Source organism: Cebus imitator, unplaced genomic scaffold, assembly GCF_001604975.1.
Source record: "Cebus imitator isolate Cc_AM_T3 unplaced genomic scaffold, Cebus_imitator-1.0 Scaffold37, whole genome shotgun sequence".
NCBI lineage: Eukaryota > Metazoa > Chordata > Mammalia > Primates > Cebidae > Cebus > Cebus imitator.
Window position 1 is genome coordinate 8,646,453 of NW_016107352.1, and position 21,204 is coordinate 8,667,656.

Consider the following 21,204-nt stretch of genomic DNA (forward strand, 5'->3'; position numbering starts at 1 on the left):
GGGGTGTATGAGGGGTTATGGGGTGCTAGAAATGAACATTTCCTTCCACTCTGTGGTGGTTATAGAGATGTTTGCTTTGTAATCATTATTAAGTTGTACATAATGTTTCATATACTCCTCTCATATCTCACCATTTTTTAAATGGCAATAAATTGCCAGGTCCTGTAGGATATTCCTTTCATTTGGAACTTCTTAATATTCTAGTTCTTATGGCAAAGAGTCTTAAAAGAATATATCCTTTTTTGATTTGGATCTTTTAAAAAATTACTTTACATATATATTTGTTTATTTAGAAACATGTCTTGCTCTGCTGCCTAGGCTGGAGGACAGTGGCACAATCATAGCTCGCTGCTACCTTGAACTCCTGAACTCAAGTGATCCACCCACCTCAGGCTCCAGGGTAGATGGGACTACAGGTACACAGCACCACACCCAGATAATTTTTTATCTTTATTTTTGGTAGAGATGGGATCTCGCTATGTTGCTCAGGCTGGTCTCAGAACTCCTGGTCTCAAACAATTCTCCTGCCTTAGCTCCCCATAGGGCTGGGATTACAGGCATGAGCCACTGTGCCAGCCTTGATTTCAGTCTTTTTCACTGGATAAGGATATAATATGATCAATCCTACAATCCTTACATTGCAATTTATAAGAGATATTTCATCAGTAGGTAATGAAAAGGAAAAGACAAAATTAGGTCAACTAAAGGCTTCACTTTTGGGGTAGGTTCAGTGTGTGAAACTTGCTAGGCACTGGGTGGGAATGCACTGCTGTCAAAATAGGCCCTGACAGCTACTGCTGGAGCTGACTCAGGGAGGAAGGGTTTCTCCATCTTTTGTCTTGGGAAGAATAATTTACTGTAGGACACCTAGTAGATAAGATGTAGGATGTTGTGAAATTTAGAGTTTGTCAATAGGGCTGGAAACTATTGACAATCACTGCTTTATGCATAAAGCCCTTTAAGTTAAAGTACTAAGATGGTGGTTTTCAGCTTGGCTAGAGATGCAAAAATATCTATCACCTGTAGAAGGAGTTACAGAAAAATAAGTAAAAACATGCCTGGGTCTCATTCTTGAAGATTCCGAATCAGTAGGTGAACAATTTAGAAATGGTATCTCAGAATTTAAGTATCCCATGCCTTTTTCGCATATGCCCCACATATAACTCATCTAAACCCAACGAATTGCTTGCTTTTTGAAGTCTCTTTTTGTTGTTATAATGTGAAGATGTCATGAGACCAAGAGCTCCATTCTTTACTAGCTGAACCTGGTCATTGACTCTTAGAGCCTTTAAGAGGAGATAACAGTTGTCTTTGCCAATATATTATAAAATGTTGAAGCCTAGGTTGCTGAAAAACTCAAAATTATTAAAAGCTCTATATGTAAAATAACAGACCAGTTAAAGGGTGTTTTCCCCCCAATAGTGACCCTTGAACCAGATAGGCATAGCAACATTCTAGATGCTCTGAAATAGCACTGTAACTATTATCTCCCTGAGACAGTGATCTCTATTTTCACTGTAGTCAGAAAGTGTGATACAGCCCTGCCAAGCAAAACTAGCTTTCAGGCTTTTGACTCTAAACTTCTCATTTTCCTTATGACTTTCTATTTAATTCATGGGTTATTTAAAAGTGTATTTCATATCCAAATATTGGAAGATTTTCCATGTATATTTTTGTTAATGATTTATAGTTTAATTGCAACTCTAGTATCTCCATCATCCCAGAGTTTGTTCTGTGATTGCTTTGTTTCTTGACAGTGGATTTTCTTTCTTTTTCATTTTATGTGCCTCTAACTTTTGTTTGAATGTTGTACATCATGAGTTGAATAGAATACTTATGCCTGAAAAGGGCACACCTGTTCTTTTTCAAGGCTCTAGTGTGGAGGAGTTGAGTCAATTTAATCTAGAGTTGAGCTAGGCTTATATTTTCGTGTTGCTTCGCTTACCTCAGGGTACCACAAGGCTGCAGATTTCTTTACTCTTGCCTTTGTGAGGTTGTAATGCCAGAGTGCTTTTTGGCATTTGTACTTCCCTGTTAAATTTCACCTTTCTCTGTATGCCTGTGCTACTGAAGAAGCCCCATTCCACTATCTTTCCTCTTACTTAGCAATAGACTGCAGTCACGTGTACTCAGTGCTTGCTGATCTGGTGGTATTAGCCAAGGGTGTTCTTAGTTTTCCTCATTCAAACTCAGCCTTCAGCCTCCAGAGAATGACAACTGTGGTTCTTGAGTTAGGCATTTTTCAGTGTTCCTGGCCCTTTTTCCTGTGGCAGCCTTATTCTGGCTTTCATCTTTGGCAAATCTTGTTAGAGAGTTCCCTTCTGATTGTCATGGGTAGGATGCCTTTAAAGGATATAGGTGTAGTATACTGGGCCCAGAAATGTTTCCTGTCACTCCTCTAGGAGTAGAGGATTTTTTTTCCTCTTATATATTTTTTTCTGTTCACAGTGAGATTGCTCTGTGCCCTGTGTGGCAACAAGGTTTACAGCCTTTCTTTTAATGACATAATGGCTTTTATTCCTTAAAGGAGAAGGGTCTGGGTGAGACTTTGAGTCTTTCCCACTGTAGTGGCTGCTCCCCTTCTCCAGGTCTATACCACTGGCCAGTGAATGCTCTTTCTAATCGCCCACCTTGTCTGAATCTTTTTCTTGAGTACCTGGTGGAAGTGTCTGTTAGTTTACTATGACTGTTGGAACAGATTACCACAAATTTGGTAGCTTAAAACAACACAAAATTTTTTCATAATTCTGGAAGACGTAAGTCCAAAACCAGTTTCAGTTGGTCAAGGTGTCAGCAAGGCTGGTTTCTTCTAGAGTGTTCGAGGGTAGAACCGATATTCATGCTTTTTCTAGCATCGGAGGTGTTGTGTACTCCTTGGTTCATGATCCCTTCCTTGCATCACTCCAACCTCTTGCAGCTATATAGTCATGTCTATTTATCTCTCTGATTCTGACTCCTATTTTTCTCTTATAAGTACTCTCTCCTGTGAGTATATCAGGCACACTGGATAATAGAGAATAATCCCCTCATCTCAAAATCCTTAATCATATTTGCAAAATCCCTTTTACCATACAAGGTAATGTAATCATAGGTTCAGCACATTAGAACATGGACTCTTGGGGATTGTTATTCAACCTACAACAAGGTTCATGGGAAAAAGTTTGTGAGTGAAGGTAACCATCCCCGGCGGCTGTGGCTCCCAAGGCTCCTGTACTCTGATGTTAGCCAACATTTGATCTTGAGCAAACCTTTAAAATTCATAACTGAATTATTCTTATTCACTTGTATAGTGCTGAGCATCCCTTCCTCTCATGCTCTGCCACAGGTGATGCAGAGCTTGGATCCATCTCTCTTTTATGGCACCTATCTTTCCTTGGATTTCAGGCCACTTGGCCTGGGACCTCAGCTCTCTGATGGCTTCAGAAGTTACAGTTGTGTAGTTTATCTTGTTTGGATAGAAGCATTGTTATTTCCAGTTGTTTTTGTTTTTTCATTCTAGCCAGAAGCTGGATAAAGAAACTTCAGAAAATCTAGTGAGCCTGAGGGAACACAAGTCAACTGCCAGTAATCACTATTTTCAGCTTTATAGTAATAGCAGTAGTAGTAAAGTAGAAAAAATTATAGTGATAAGAGTAGTTGTACTTGAACTCATAGTGAAGATAAGCGTTTATACTAAGCACTTACCACAACCATATGCCAAACATTGTTTTAATTATTTTATATACTTATTTAATCCTTAAACTCTGTGAGGTGGTTACTGTTTTTATTTACATTTATAAATGAGACAACTGAGGCATGTGGAGATTAAGTCATTTTCTTAAGGTGTCAGGCTGATACTAAGAGCTGGGATTTTTGTCTAGGGACTACTCCACAATCTGTACTCTTAAACATGAGGCTGTGCTGCTTCTCAAAAAATAATTTGCTCTAAGGATATGATGGCTCATTATTCTGTAGTTAATTCAATTTCCTCTGTGAACTTTTTGCTGAAATATTTCCCAGTTTTTTTGAGAGTCAGGGGCATTTCATTTAATCCTATATCCCTAGAAGTGGATGGAAATTAAGATCAGTTTTTCGCAACCTGGGTTTCCTGGGAGAATTAATTCCTAATACTGTCAGGCATCCATTGAATATAATGAATAAATGCGTTTTCAGTGCATCTTAAATTGTATTTGTTATCTACTAAATTGGGAGAAATGAAAAAAATTGTCAAATAATTTTCTATTTTCTGTGTTTCAAATGAGGCATTCCTATAATAACCTGCAAATGATAATCCCTATATATTGTAAATGTCAAGCATCATCCTGGACATCTCAACTGGAGTTTGAGATAAAACCTCACCTTGAGTCTGTAGATTTTTTTTTTTACCCTACTCTCATCACCTTGAAATTGGAGACTGATCTTTTACTAGTTGTTCTTTAGTCAGGGGATATATCTCTGCCTGTATATAGAAGGATAGCTTTGGGGCTATACCCTGAATTCATAACTTGGAATTCTGTTTCAAAGTGCTGTGATGTTTAGCCCACTGAGAATCCCAAGAGATTTATATCTTGGTCAGAATGCTAACTTTTAAAGGTGTATTGTAAATAAGGAATAAAGAGGTCTTCCTTAATTACATGGTCTTCCCAGTCATGCAAAGTTCATTGTGCTTTTATTCTTTTTCAATGTCTGAGTGTATGCCTGCATGGATATTTGCATGTAAACTTCAACGAGGATTAAAACCATTTAGGGCCATCCGTGTATTTCATAAAGAAGATCATCCTGCATAATTAGCCCTTCTTAGTAACTATCATCAAATATGTTTTCACTTCAGGATATTCTTAACCTAAAGTTTTTTTATGCTCATATGGACCTGACAGTTTCACTTACAGGAGAAAGAGAATTTTGTAAAGATCATCCTGCATAATTACTCCTCACCAGTAACTATCATCAAATATACTTGTGCTTTAGGATATTCTTACCCTAACGTTTTTGAATGCTCATGTGGACCTCAGAGCTCCACTTATAGGAGAAAGGTAACTGGATACCATTTCCCAGTTCATTTACAGGTATTTCCTATTGTATATTGTTTTAGCCTGGGACAGAGCCCAGCACCCTTTAACACTTTATTAAAAGCTCTATTTGGTTGTTGCCAACTATAAAGCAGAAAAGAAAAAAAAAAAAAAGGAAAAGATAAAGCAGATTTGAAGAGTGTCTTTTTTTTTTTTGAGACAGAGTCTCGCGCACCCAGGCTAGAGTGCAATGGCATGATCAGGGCTCACTGCAAACCACCTCCCGGGCCCGGGTTCAAGCCATTCTCCTGCCTCAGCCTTCTGAATAGTTACGATTACAAGCACCTGCCACCATTCCCAGCTAATTTTTGCATTTTTAGTAGAGATGGAGTTTCACCATTTTGGCCAGACTGGTCTGATCCACCCACCTTAGCCTCCCAAAATGCTGGGATTAGAGGAATGAGCCACTGCGCCCAGCCGAAAAGTGGATTTTTAAGAATTGTTTGGATATATGGGGCTTTTACAGTCATTCAAAAAGAACTCAAGATAATCTTCCCACAGGATAGTCATGGTGATTAATAAGGAACTACACTGGAAGTAAAGTTGTTTCTTGAGTTTTCTAATTTCTGCTGGTGTTTTCATCAAAAGATTTTTCTGGAATTTTGACTTATCACTATACTTATAGTTGGCGGTGGGTTGGGGAGGGAAACCTCATCTTCAGATGATTTCAGCCAATTCAGTAGATTTAATCTTAGTACCTGTTTACTTCATTGATTTTGCCCCAACGATAGTAGACTAGAAATTTTTTAATGTGGTTTATTCATATTGCTACAATGGAGAATTATTATGACACCTAAAATAGGTAATATTTTATCAATAAAAGCTAGTGTTGATAGATTTAAGATGACTAATCTGTCATAGATATTGATATCAGAATCTCCTCAGTTTTCTAAATCATGACCAGAGATAACCATTAGACATAGTAGTAGGCCTTTATTATTTGAAATCACAATTTAATTTCTTTGTGAATTAGGATTCAAGGATAGGAGAAATTTGAGATACTCAGCTATTCAAAAATTTGCCTAGCGTTTGAACTTCATCAGCAGTATCCCCACCACGTTATTATGCAGCTATTGTTTGAATACTTTCCCTTACCACAGTTAATGCTAGAGGCAGAGTTCAGGCTAGTTCAATCCTCATCTGAAAGTTTGCCTTCACTTCCCATTCTCAGAGTTCATTGTCTAACTCAGCAACTTGTTTAACATCATTGTACTGCATGCGAATCAGTCAAGTGCACACACTCGCAAATCTTGTTTGTTCCTTCTTCTATTCTATCTTCTCCTTCATCTATCTCTATCTCTGAGCTGTCAAACTGCCCATGGTCGGAAAATGAAGACTTCAACATTTAAATTTAATGGAAGGGGTGTGCGTGCGTGTGTGTGTGTGTGTGTGTGTGTGTGTGTGTGTGTAGGTAGGAGGAAGTGTATCTGAATCTATGTATTACTTGATTTTTTTCTGTAAATCTAAAATATTCATTTAAAGAAGTCTTTTTTAAAAAGTTAAAGGACTGTGAGTAGAAAATTTTTTATTTTAGAAGTTTTTGTTCATTATAAAAATTTATATACAAAAATATAAAAAGTAAGTTTAAATCACCTATAATCTTACAGTATATCAATGTATTTACTTCAAAAATTTTTAAAGATTCTGTTGAACACATTTAAACTTTATATACAAAAATATAAAAACATTTTTTAAAATTTAGCCTTGGATATAATTTGAAGGCTGAAAATATCAGAATATTTTGGGAACGGTTTTCTATTACAACATTTCTTGGCCCGTTTTCTTCTTTTCTCATTCCTGTGGCTTCCCTGAGACCTTTTACAGTATCCGGCCTCTATTTTCCGCCATGTTATTTTGTTCACCTTAGCTTCTTTGCTGTTTTTTCTTGCCTTCTTTCTCTGTTTCTCACTTGTGATTATCTCTCCCTGGGATCCCACTTTATATGCCTTGCCTCTCCTCATTTTTATTGCTAGTGTATAACTGGGTTCTGCAGCTCTACTATGTCTCACTTCCTCCAACCTTGTAGCTTGTTCTCTCGCCTGATAAAATGGCCAGAACTTGAACTCCTGTCATTGTGGAAAGTCCACCATTGTCCTCACTAATATCCAGAGCAGGGCATGTGTTCTCTTTCTTCTTTATTCCCCACAGCACCCTACTGCTCTTTTTTTTTTTTTTTTTTTTTTTTTTTTTCCACACTTTATTATACCTTAAGAAGCAAACTTCTGAAGGAGATATAATTAAAGGTACCACAGGTGTCCTAGCTTGTCATTATTGTTTTATCATTTTCATTAACAAAGCAGATTACAGTGTAGCCCTAATTTGCATTATAGTTGTTACAAGACACTGCACATTCTCCTGAAGAAACGCCATGATTTCCAAGATGCCAGGTCACTCTTCCACCCAGTGAATGTTGAGCTCACCAGCAGGTGCAGGGCTACTTGTATTCCAATGATGTGCCAGAAATAGTGCGTTGCAAGATCAGCGTGGATTATGTGGACACAGTTTTGAGGCAATCTCCATTATACATTTGGTAGAAGTAAAACTGCCTGAATTAATTTTACTAGTAGTGTATTAGTGTTGTTATATTATGAAGACATACTATATTTCATTACTCTGCTTAGCTCACAGAAGAATAAAGAATTTGGGCCAAATTTATAACCAGATGATGAGCAATTTTCTAAGCAAAAGAAAGTAAGCGCTGAGGTTAACAAAGATATAGTAATTCTCTTCACATGGCCTTGTACTGTTTTGTGAACTGCATAATTAAAAATCCTGAGCTTAACAAAAATCTTTATAAATCAACTCATCAAAACAGGCATTTGGCCAATAAGGATTTAATTTCACACCAATAAAACCTTAGACTTTAGATTTATTTAGGGCTGTTGGCATATGTTCATAGAATATTTAGTTTACTCTGAAAGATGACAAGACAGCCCCCTCTCAGTGAGCCCCTGGCCTAAATATTTGCTTTATTTATATAGCAAGAGGATAACATCAAACATGGAAGCTTTCAATTTGTGGCACTGAATGATGATCTACACAGGGCATTCTTCAAAGGCTACAATTAAGGATCCACCTAACTTTTCTGCAATACAAGCCCGATTGAGATCTTCTGGTCCATTTGCATTCTCTAAATACCGTTATTCCAAGGCTGTCTTAGATGTTTGCTGGACAATTTAGGTTAACAGAGGCTTTATACACAGATCAGTCTAAGATTGAAAATTAAATGCCTTGCATTCTTGTTCATAAAAGTTACTTGGCCATCTCTGTCACTAAGAATGTTTCCTTTTTGCTTTAGACCTGGCTTTATAAAAAGCAGTGATCAGTGATTTAAAATAAATATCTTTAGACTTAAATTGATGCTTCATTGTATGTCATGAAGATATTAGATTCTAAGGAAAGAATTAGAAAATTGTTAATTTTATGCTATAACTTTTAAAAGTTCTTTTCAAAAATGCTTTTCTATTAGTAAAAATTGGGGAAGAGAAGTTTAATTTTCAAAATATTCATTTTTGGATAATGAGTGTAGCCCAGGTGACACTGAATTTTTCTTATTAAGGAAGTATTCTGAAAAAATTTAAATTAAAAGATGTTTACTTGGTATATTTTTTCTCTAATTAAGTTGATTTGCTGATTTTGTTAGACATGTAGAATGGCTAACCTGCCAACATGTTCAATATTTATTGTATCACATTCTTGGATGTTAAAATCTGTATTAGAACATCAGACCTTTAAGTGCCTTTGTATTATTCATAAATATTTTTGGTTTATGTTACTAATGTTTGGATTTTTAAATTTTGAAAAAAAAGTTTTTAATAGATGTAGTATATCCAAGTAATTTGTATTTAAAGAAAACAGAAGCCTGAATGTCATATCTATTACATAGTGAAGTGTGGTATTTATGGGGTACACAATTTTAGAGTAATAAACATTATAATTTCAAGCACCTATAACAGTGAAATATTTCTCGTTTTATACATTTGTTTCTGTAAGATTTGTTTTTGCAGTTTTAACTTATCTCCCATTGCAATGTGTTATTATTGTTAAATTATACAAGGGAAGGATTATATATTACATACATACTTAATCATTTGGAAAGACTGAGACTCTCACCACAGTTCCGCTATTGACTAGGTGAATGACCTTGAATCAAGTTACCTCTAAGGTCACTGTCTTTAACGTGAAGGCACTAACTTTATTTTTTCTCAAATTATATAAATGAGGTTTCAAAACAAATATACAGTTTCAAAAAAAATCATAAAGTCTGTAATCTCACCATTCATCTAACACTTGATTTATCTGCCTAGACTCACTACTAAGCAGCAGGGAACAAGCTTTGTCAGGGATAGAGCTGTGACCCCTTTTCTCCCTCTTGGCAGGAATTATTGGCAGTTGACTATTGACAGTTTCTTTAAGTGAACTGTTGATGTCTTTACTTAAAAATTTCAACCCCATGGAGTCATACAAAACAAGTATAATGCAACTAGTAGTTGAGAAGCCAGCTATATTGTTTTCGATTTTTCTTTTATTTTTAAATTAAGTATTCTTTTTCATCTGTTACTTTTTTTATAGCAAGGTTTTCATTTGTATTGATTTTAAATTTTTTGGACATATGAAATAGACATTTGAAATAGACATAATGAAACGAGGTGAAATGAATTTGAAAATAAGACTGGATACAAATTTCGAAATTTGATAGATTTCCCTAGCGAAATGTTATTTTAAAGTCGTTTTGGCCTGGGAATTATAGTAATGATAATGTTAGATGCTTACTGTGTCCCAGGCTATGTTTTCTGATCTTTGGCTCTATTATCACATTCAGTTCTTACAACAATCCTATGAGGTATAAATATTTCCATTTTAGAAGTGAGGTAATGGGTAAATAGACACTAAGCAACATGAAATAGAAATTGAACCAATTATATATTTAAATTATATAATGTAAATTAAGCTGTGTATTAGAATATAATTTCTTTCCTTCCAGTACTACCATAGTGTATTATATAATCTACTGGCCTTCACATTAGTTGCCAAGATTTGTTGAGGGCTTATATGCCAGTCAGTGTGCTAGTGCTTTCCACATTTTATCTCATTTAATCCTCACAACTGTATAAAATAGATAATGATTTCATTACTATTTTATAGGTGAGGAAAATGAGAAGAATTACTTACCCAAGATTATACAACTGGAAAATGGTGGAATTGGAATTTGAGTCTAGGCAGTCTTAACCATACAGTTCGTGCTCTAATCATTAGGCATTCTGCCTCACTGCACTACACTGCTTTAGCATACTTGACTTTGTTGGGGCAAGAGAAGTAGATACTTCCTCTTGACAGGTAATTCCAACTATATAAGATATAAAATATATTGATAGTTACTGGTGTGTGCATCAGTGAAGCCCTTAGAAAATAATTTTTTTTCTGCAATAATTTGCTTACTAGCTGCATATGAAATAAATACAAAGCCCAAACTTGATCTTTGATTTGAAATACTGTGCAGTGTTTTGTCCTGGGAAGATAAGAGCCAAGACAAGTCATGCTACTTATTCTAGTTTTAAGGGAAATTTGGAATATTAAATGAAATTTAGGATATTTAGGGATATTAGCAATAGCTCTTTAGTTTTTGTCAAACTTGACTTAACAATTTGTATTTAATTGGGGTTTAAAGCAGATTTCCATGATATCTAACGTGTCTATATTCAGATGCATTTCAAAATCAAATATAAATGTGTATTTTCAGTTGTCTTTTCCTCTCCATTATTTGTGCATGTAATTTAGAGTTAATTGTATTACTATTATAAATGATATGGTTGCTTCCTCTTGCATTATACTTTTCCAGTAGTAAACTACAGACAAAACACTTCTCAGAATATCAGATTCAGAATGTGCTCAAAAGCTCTTCACTTAGAGACTAAAGCACTGAAAAAAGTTAGCATGTGTGACCTTACTATTTAACAAGCAAATTCAACTCTATTATTTCTTATATGTTAATAAATACATTATTTCTTTGAAAGCTATGTTTCACATTTGTATTCTTTTTTTGGGGAGCGGGTTACAATTTTGTTTTTACTTTCTTTGGAGGTTATTCAATTTGGCATGATGGCTGTCCTCAGTAATGCCTTATTTGTCTGTGTGCCACTTTTCACTTTCTTTTTGTCAATGGAACCTGGAAGCATTAAACACATCTCTCTAATTGTTAATATTAAAAAAATGAACTTTTTCTGTGATGTGTGACTACTTGGCATTTTTACCTCATCTTCACAGATCTAAATGTTTGAAGGAAAGGATTAATTTTTATGTTTACCCCAGTCAAAAAGTTTTACTTCTAATCACCAAAATTTGTCTTCTGAAAATAAAGACACAAAGGTAACAAATAATTGTAACCTAACATATTTCTAAATAGCCTTTTTAAAAGAAAGTCAGCATAGGCACAAAGGATAACAATTATTTGAAAATTTCCTCCTTGAGACTCTGTATTTGAGTATAACCATCACTGACACATACTGATTAGATGTGCTTGTTTTCAGCACAATTGCATGCTTTCTCAAGCAATGTCAAATTGCCATATTTGATGGAAAAATAGCAAATTGCAATTTTTAAAATACATTTATTGATCAAATGTTTCCTTTTATAAATATAAGTGCTTCATCATTTTAATATATATATATATATATATTGCTTTAGAAATATAGCTTTATTTTGACAACCCCAAATAATAATAATACAAGAGGAGGCAACTCAGTGTTTCAAATGATAAAAATAGCTCAGTTTTAACCAATAGAAACCTACACAAGATCATGGCATTTTAGGGTATCTGTCTCTTTGGACCAGATCATATGTTATTTGAATCTACTGTGGTTTGTTAGTATGTTTCATAAGACATAGTGCAGAGCTGCTATGATCTTTAAATGTTAATGTTCTTTTCTTATCACTTTACTGTGTAGATACCCTTCATGAGACCCAACTCTGCCACAGCTCATCCACGGAGGCAATCCCGGAAACCTCTTTTATAAGTGTGATTTTAAAAATGTGGATTAAACTCTCAATAGAGTACATAAAGTAAAGGAGAACAGCTATCTTGTCCTTTCTATAAGCTTATCACTGCAAAAAGTTGCCTTTTGCTTGTCAGGTTTGGATAGCATATAATTGATTGGTTTGTTACTTGGACTAACAAGGCAATAGATTTGCCTATGTGGATTTTTTTTCCTATTTTTCTTCTTTTTTTGCACTAATCAGAAACATTTGATATGTGCATTGTTGAAAAAAACTGGATACATGTCTTATCAGAATTGTCCTATAAAGTAATGTCTTTCCCTCTTGCTTCTTTGGCAAATGATGATACACAGTGTTTGGACGTACTCAAGAGTTACTAAAGCCTGTGGGACTTAATAAATACAATATGCTACTCCCTGTTGTTGAACAATACAAGTAACAAACAAGAAAGACAATGTATTCCATTAATCTGCTATTCTGTTTCCTTCAACTTAATACATAGATTCATATATGAAGTGCTGCATTGTAAAACAACTATAGACTCTTATATTGGACGTTATTTCTATTTATAGTATTCAGCAAAAGTGAAAGACTTGTGAAACATATGACATTCTATTTTTGACTTATTAGTCCTAGTGTGAAATCATTAATAATATTAGCATGAAATTTTTACAATTTCAGAGTTTAAGCTCATGAATAAAAATACATCTGTATTGATCTCTAGATATTTTCTAGTAATCCCCAAATATATTCAGTCCTTATTGTTTTAATATAAACTTTCTGTGTTCAGTATAATTTTATTTTTCTCAACCTTAAATATGAACTTAGGAAATAAGGAGGGAGATACAAAGATTATTGACTATACAACCCACCAGCCGAAAGAAAGATCTTCATCAACATCAGTATCTTTCCAGAGGTATACTGAATTAAATTTGATCTTCAAGCTTTAATGATCCAATTTTAAGTCAACGGCAGAAATATGTTGAATATTTCATCACTCAATCTTGAACTGACTTAGAGACTCTTTGCTGAAATTGAAATGCACATATACATGTAAATTGTCAACATGTAATTTGGAATTTTCTGATTAATAAATGTGGTTTTGGACATATTTTTGGGTACAGTGACAGTGGAAAATAGTTTAAACTTTAGGAATAGAGTAGGTGATGTTAATTATCAAAAGCAATTGTAATTGTAAAGCAGCTGTAATCCAGTAATCTCTAGTTACAGTGAGGAACCCTATGATTGGATGAAATGTTTGATAAAAATAAAATGTGTATGTAATTACATATAAACAGATTATTAACTTACTGAAGGATCTCCTAACATTGGGGGAGAAATATTCATACTCTTTAGCAAAACTAGTAGCCTTTTTTTTTTAAAGAATAAGATGGGACTAGTTATCACTATATAAGCTGGAGGAAATGTTGGTAATTATTACTTTTGCTGGACTCTGGCTGATTTTAAGCGAAACAACAGATTGCCATTTTCTAAGTGAAATATACTAATATATTAGACCATGGCCCTTTTTAAATATTTAGTGAGAAATTACTAGCAGTTGCTTTATTTTAGGTTTTTTGAGAAATTGTTAGGCCTTGTTTTGGTATCACTGTTAATCAAAATCCTTTTCACTTTGATTCTAATTAGAATACTGTATTATTCTCCATCTTGTGTTTTTGGTGGTGGTGGATATGTTACTCCTCGTTTGATGCTAGTGCTAGTGCTAGTCTTAAGAATCTTTGTCACATGTTTTACATAAAAATTGCAAAATTCATAAGATACAGACCCTGCAAAAAGTAAGTTGAAATAAGAGAACTTTTGAAGTAACTAGAATAGAGTGCTTTCTCCTAATAATCTCTTAAATGTGCTCATAGCCACAGTATAAAATTATTCCCTGTCCATAATTGGTCCAACTGCTATAAGGAGAAAATTGATATGTGCTTAAGAAAATATGTACTAAGTGATTCATATTTCATAGTCGAACATAAGAGAAAAAGACACATCAGTAAATGATGGTTGTTTATCACACAGTAGGGAAAGGAAGAAACATTAACATACCAGGAAGGAAATGAATGTCTCTGAAATACAAGAAGAATGACAATAGTAAGTAGTGGTTCTCAAACTTTGTGCATCAGAATCACAGGAAAATTTGTTAAAACACAGGAGACTACCCTGTCCTCTCCTCATCCTCCCTCCACCCACATTATTCCCTCCTCATTCTCCCTGAGTTTCTGATTTAGTAGAAAATTTGCAGTTCTAGCAAATTCCCAGGTGATGGTGATGCTGCTGGCGTGGAACACCACATTAAGAACCATTTTTAGGTAGTATTTTTTTTTTTAAATCATTGTGTTGTGCTCAACATTGATTGACAAAGGAATGTGCTTTTTAAATCTCCCTAAAAGGGCCCTTAGATTTCCTCTAGATTCCTCTAATTTATTCTAGAAATTGGTAATTCCATCTTCAACATGTGCATTTTTTTTATTTTACAAATTTAAATAAATGTTTGTTTTACACTGACTATGAAAACAACAGTATTTTAGATACAGAAAGAAATCAATAAACATAGCCTGTGTTCACAATTCACTAATCCTTTTGTTATAAAGACTTGAAATTAAGATTATGTTTGAACATGAAAACAAAACTTAGCCTTTATCTGAAGTTTAGAAATTATATTTATGCATTTTTTACAGATCATTGTCATTCATTGTTGCTTGAGTGTTCATCCGATTTTATATTTATGATGTTAAAAATAGACTGCTGACCAATAAATAATAAAAATATTTACACTCTATCCTATTTCCCTGTATTCACATCCTATTACTTAATGAAAACCACTGTTTTTAAACAACTTACCACTATTTTACTTGATTCTCAATATGAGAATATTTTATGAATATTTCACTAAAATCTATTCAAGGAATTCAAAAGGACTCTCCTGCAGAGCAGAATATTTACATTATTATTTTTTTTTTACATTTTAACATGGCAATTGAAACTTGTTTGAGAGACTCAACTTGGAACTTCATGACATATGAAGGCAGAATCATTTTTCTACCTGTCTGAATGAGCACTTTGTAAGTTTACATAAAATTAAGGATTATGATTTCTAAGATAGGTATACTTTGCAAATGTTTCTCTATAAAAATGGAAGCCTCTTTCTCATAGTGCTCACTGTAAGGCTTTCTGTAGGCCTGCTGATAAGATTCACTGCTGTTCAGGTACATAAGATGTAATGAAATTGGAGGCACATGCTGGGCTTTGTAAATAAAATGAGATTGACCCCCAGCAATTATCTCATTTATCTGATTTACATTGTAAAATCAGGATCTACGCTATTGATTAGAACATAATTAGTTAATTATGAACAAGGAAATACAAAGTTACTTGGAGCTTGAGCACAGCAGGTTGTACTGCTGAAAAATTTCCAAGGGCATGAGCAGATGGAGATCAGTTTATTAAAGAACAAAGCAGATGTGTTTCAGGTATGGAAATGTCTAATCCTTCTCTCATGCTGTGGAGAGGCACTTGACCTTATTGGATATTTTTATATGAATTGTTTTGCCTCATCTTTCATTTTTTTGTTTCCCATTTAATCTTGTAATCTGGCTGCTGCAGACATAACTAACTGAACTGATCCCACTCTTGAAGTGACTATTAAATATAGATTTGGATTCCAATACGTTTCCAATTTTTTAAAATTAATTTTTATGTGTACTTTTATGTGTAAATAATATTTTTGTCTATCTTACTACTCATTCATTTATTATTGGCTGATAGAGAAATCTATAGTGGTGTTAATGAAATAGGTTCAATTCCTGCACATTAGTCTATTTGTGAAACAAAAGACATTTTCTAATTATTTTGTATAGAAACTGCTCATGTAGGTAATTTGCCCTAAAATTGTTGTAAATTACAAGGAATAATATATTGTACTTATTGATACTAAATGTTATTCAATATCGGTAGAATGCAGAATTTTGTGCAAGCTTGTATTATTTGTAAAGTGATTTAACTCACTGAACACAATTTGTATTTTCTCCATCTATTAAGATGTTTAATTGAAATAATTGGCCACTATTCAATGAAATAATCACTACCTGTTAATAGATTTGCATAGATGTTTGAGATGTTAGTGAGATTTTTATTTAAGTAATGATAATATTCAAGACTAATATTCTTGAATGTTCTTGTGTGGAATTTTTACACAGAAGTGAAAAAGTTGGAAAATTCAAAACACTAATTATCTGAATAATTTTTTTTAAGGGGACAGACATCATAGTCTGTATTTTCAGAGTCCATTTATTGTTTTGCTTTATGTAAGCTTAAGGCGTTATAAGTAAAATGTTCCATTGGCATGAAAAATAGTGTGATTATCACAATCAACTTGATCACAAAAGTGTATTCTCTTGTTCAAGCCTATGTTATGAATTTTGCTTCTTACTCAAGTTTAGCTTATAAGTGACTATAAATTATTTGCATAGGAGGTGCACTTAATTTTTTCAGTTAGGTTTTAAAAAGTAGTTTTAGTTGACTCCTTTAATGCAATTATCCATTAGAAATTAGAGATGTTAAAGAAACCCTTTGGAACGCTGACTTTAGGCCTGTCTCTTAGGCATAAGAAGAAATAAATCAGCTGCTGCTTTTTACTTGTTTGCATATTCTCAGTAGTCAGGTAAACACCTGACTTAATTGCTTGTTATATGGATCATAGCACATATAAAGATAAATCGCTTTTCCCTCTTCTTTGTTTAGGGTGCTATTCTTAATCATGTACTAAGTAAGTATTTACATACATATAGACTATGTTTATTTGGTCACTGTATTTTAATTAATGTGTAAAAGACCATATATATAGCTACTTGTTATTTACATCTATATTCGTTATTAATCTGATGCCTAGGAAGTTGCATTTAGTAAGAATCTAATTAATCAGGTTTGCCTTTATCTTATAATTGGGATTACTTTATGCTCTGTAGTGTAATTGTGTACAGTGTTTACTAGAGGCTTAAATGATACTTCTTTAAGCATCCAGTTTTCATTTTATTAAAAAATCTTAGTGTTTGTTTACAGGTTAGTTTTATATTCTCTTTTAATATTTTAAGACATTGCTTTCCTATTTAATAATGTGCTATTGGCATAATAGTCTGTTTTTATGACATAGACGTTTGTGTTATTTAATAAAGTATATTGTCTTATATCACTATACTTTTGTGGGTCAGTGATTGCTTTTGCAAATGTTTTTTAAAAACATTTTATTCACTGTTTATTTTGATAAGTTGACTATGTCCTATATTATGTGCTGCATGTCTTTCCAAGTTTGTGTAAGAAATAAAGGTAGAAACCTTAAATAAAATTGGTCAATAACTACTTTAACTCCATTGCAGCTTATAGATGCTTATGAGTTTTTGGTTTTTGAGTTTTTTAAATCGTCTAAATTTGCAACATAGCCAGAGTTTGTTGGGTGACAGAATTTGATAAAGATTACAAAGTGTTATGTGTGCATAAAATTAATAAGCTGCTATTTTGGCCATCCACATTGTTCTTTGATTTCTTGGGTTCTTAATAGTATCTCTTACATTTGTCTGTAGTTTATTAATTCTCTCAAGTTCTGCTAGAGTTCACTTGTGTTTATCAGGATGTTTCTGTGCTTAGCACATAAAGCTATAGATTGTTTCAATTCAATATTCTAACGTAGAAGCAGCCAGATTTTTTCACATTGAAATAATTTGAGACCTCTTTACAAAGAACTTGTATTTGTATATTTATTTATCAACAAAACTATTGACTTCAAGATTGGCTCTTTTTTTCCCTCTTTTTTGGATTTTGGCAGTTCCTAAGCATACTAACTACTTCTTTTTGCTACTTAGTCTTGAAGCTGCAGCTTTTATTTACTGTTGAGTGAGCTAGAAGTTCAGAGAACTTCCCTATTATCCCTAATTCTGACAAGCAAATCCTTTTTCCTTTGGAATGCATCACAAATACATGAGAGTTGCACATGTCGACTAAGTAATTCTGAATGGTATCACTAATGAAGGACCCAGACAGCAAGGATTAGGTCATTTCTAAATAGCATATATTTGTTACTGTCTTCTGATAACTTTCTGTTACTCTTTTCACTAGTTCTTGAGCTGAAAGATAATTTGATTTTACAAGTAGTTGAAATCAGCAACAGATTGGAACTGTATCAGTGCAGCAAACTTGTTCTTAGTTTATCAGCTGGACTTTCATAGCTATAGAAACAAGAATTATTTATGTACATTAAGGTGATAAATAATGAATTATAATTCATGTTCATCATACTTGCCTCAAGTTATACACTAGAAATCATAATTTGAAAATTATTATGACACAGTTATAAAGAAAATATGCAGTAATTAGGTAGTAAATTGATATGAACTAGGAAGATGTTAATACTTCATCAAGAACTTTGATTATTAGCAATCTGAACTATATGGCATACTACCCAAAAACCTAAAGTTAAGGAAAAAAGACTATAGTTAACAAACAAAATTGAGCCTATTAGTAGAAATTCTCATTTTCATGTATGTCTACTGTCCATTTACATAGCCTCAATAAGCTTTAGTATTCTGATTTCTGAATCCATAACAGACTGTTTTTGGGGAATTTATGCTTAACCAAACACACTAACAATATCAGGAAGCAGTGGCTGATAGTTTTCAAGCAATTGAAGACCCTGAAAATCTATGAAAATTGAATACAAGAATTTAAATAGATCAGCAGACTACTGGTCTACATACCAAGGACGAAAGGCTGACATACTGTTAGACGTGTAGCAGCATATGTTATTCTTACTGATGACCTGAGGTGACAAATATAAATTATATTAAATATGTTTGTTTGTTTAAATAAGCAATGTGATTAGTTTTAAACTTCTTATCAAATATGATTAAAACACAGGTTTTTATGTATGAAGGAGTACACTTTCAGTTATTTACAAGTCTCAATCTTCTCATGAACTCAGGAATACTTTGAAGATTTCTATATCCATATGTTTAATTGAAATTTTGGCTAATGAAAGGTAAATATATTGTATTGAGAAAAAAAGAGCATAAAATTATGTGGGCTTGCCAGTTAGTCCGTTGATGTCACATTTGAAGTTAGCTTATATTACTTGTTATTCTTACTTAATGCCAGAACAACAGATATTTGAACATTTAAATTGCTTTTAAATATATTTTTAGTTATGTGTTAAGGTCATAGTAAGTAAAGTACTGTTGGTACTATTTGACTTTATCTGTTCCTGTAGCTAGAACTGTCATAGTAAGCATTTTTTAAAGTCTTGAGTCTAAGAAGTTTTTGGAAAAGTACTTAAGCTTATTTTATTCATAAGGAGAAAGTTGTAGAGGAAGAAATACATAAACTTAGGACATTCAATTGCATTTTAAACTTCTTTATACCTGAATAACATAGCTAAGTTGCTTAACTTTTCTGAAACTCTCAGTCCCAAAAGGAGTTTTTGGGAGACTGAATTTTTGTAGCATCATATGAATTTCTACTAAAAAATGTAGATTTACATTCCCTTGTATTATGACGGTTTCTCTAAGTTAATTGTTTCTCATTGTGTGTTGTTTATGTAAGAAGAGCTTCTGCCTCTTTTTTCCTAAAAGGTTATTGAATAGTAATTTTCAACTTTATTTGAGTAATACATGTTCTATAAATTTTTCTGCTTGGTTTCTTAATCGTAGATTTCTTGACATTTGAAGTTTTAAATTGGTGAAAGATTAATAAAGAAAATCTGACAGATTGGTTGAGAAAGTGTTATTGTTTAATTTTTTTAAAAAAGTAGTGTGAAATGAGGAATGCAATCCCTTTTATAAGGTGTATACTTTTTGTTATTTGTTGTTAAATTTTGGTCTTGTTATTCCAACTGATGCAAAATTCTTTTTACAAAGCACTGAAATAATACAGATTTTTCTTCATTGTCAGCAGGATGAGATTGTCTGAAACGAAGAATAGGTATGGTAGTTTTCTTAGATTTTGTACATCATAGGTGACAAATATACCATCAAAACATTTATTAAGTTTTTACATTTACTAGGAAGTACTTTGTAAAACCAAATGGTCTGAAGAAAGTGACAGGTAAATTTGAGAGAGTAAAACTAAATTATTGGGGTAGTTTCTTACCTCTTTGTATATTTAAATGTTCTGTGATTTAACATGTAAAGGTTATTTTTATTTGCTATAGATTTTGTTAGCATGCTGTAAATGTTAGAAAATTCATTTACAATCTACTTTAACTGGGAAAAAGAGAAAAATCAGGTGCAAATTGCATAGCATTGATTGCAACCTAGTGTAGCCTAGTAGAATTTCTGAGTATTACAATTTTTTAAATAATCAAAATGTATATTACTGGATTCATTTCCTTGAATTACATGTGTATCTTATTAAATATTTTAAAACTATTTAATGGGCAAATGATTAATTCTTTAAGTTCACAATTGAAATTGTTGCAGTTGTTTTGAATACATATGATAATATACATTCATTAATATGCTCTTAATAGTTCTACTGTCAAAGTGCTCTAAATATTTGTTTCATTTGTTGATTTTATTGTTTTTGTATTTTGTTTTTGCTAAAACATTTATTTCAGGTTTAGTTTGCCTTTATCGTAATCATTAATTTGATGATCTTGTGAGCCAAGGATAAAATTAACAATGTCGAAGTTGAAATATACAATAGTTTGTCTTTTTGTCTTTGAAGTAGATGGTTTATATGTTATTTAGATACACCTACCTATAAATCTGTTTACCCTACAGGTGTGATGAATGCAGACTCTGCTACCATTTTGGCTGTTTGGATCCTCCTTTGAAAAAGTCCCCTAAACAAACAGGCTATGGATGGATATGTCAGGAGTGTGATTCTTCATCTTCCAAGGTAAGGGGAGGAGTCTGTAAGAAAAGGAATTGTTTCCCTTCTTTTTGATAGCGTTTCCATGTCACACAATCAGCTTCTTAACTTTAAAGATAATTGGATTATGAAGGACCAACATTTCAACCAATATACCTTAAGAATATATGGCTATGGGCCGGGCACTGTGGCTCACACCTGTAATCCTAGCACTTTGGGAGGCTGAGGTGGGTGGATCACCTGAGGTCAGGAGTTCAATACCAGCCTGGCCATCATGGTGAAACCCCACTTTAAA

At 33.2% G+C, this 21,204-nt stretch overlaps 1 protein-coding gene across 6 annotated transcripts in view; it reads left to right on the plus strand.

Annotated features, from left to right (window-relative positions):
- Nucleotides 1–21,204, plus strand: part of PHF14 (PHD finger protein 14) — a 200,860-nt gene that overhangs the window by 113,300 nt on the left and 66,356 nt on the right. For 5 of the 6 annotated variants that reach the window (XR_005199610.1, XM_037737312.1, XM_037737315.1 and 2 more), the window contains exon 17: nucleotides 20,819–20,936. Coding sequence is in view for 4 of the 6 variants with exons in the window: in XM_037737312.1 (XP_037593240.1) it covers nucleotides 20,819–20,936 (118 nt within the window). In the remaining 2 variants the exon portion in view is untranslated. Of the gene's footprint in view, nucleotides 1–11,992; nucleotides 20,019–20,818; nucleotides 20,937–21,204 lie in introns of all 6 variants that reach the window. The other variant, XR_005199611.1, reaches the window with a different exon arrangement.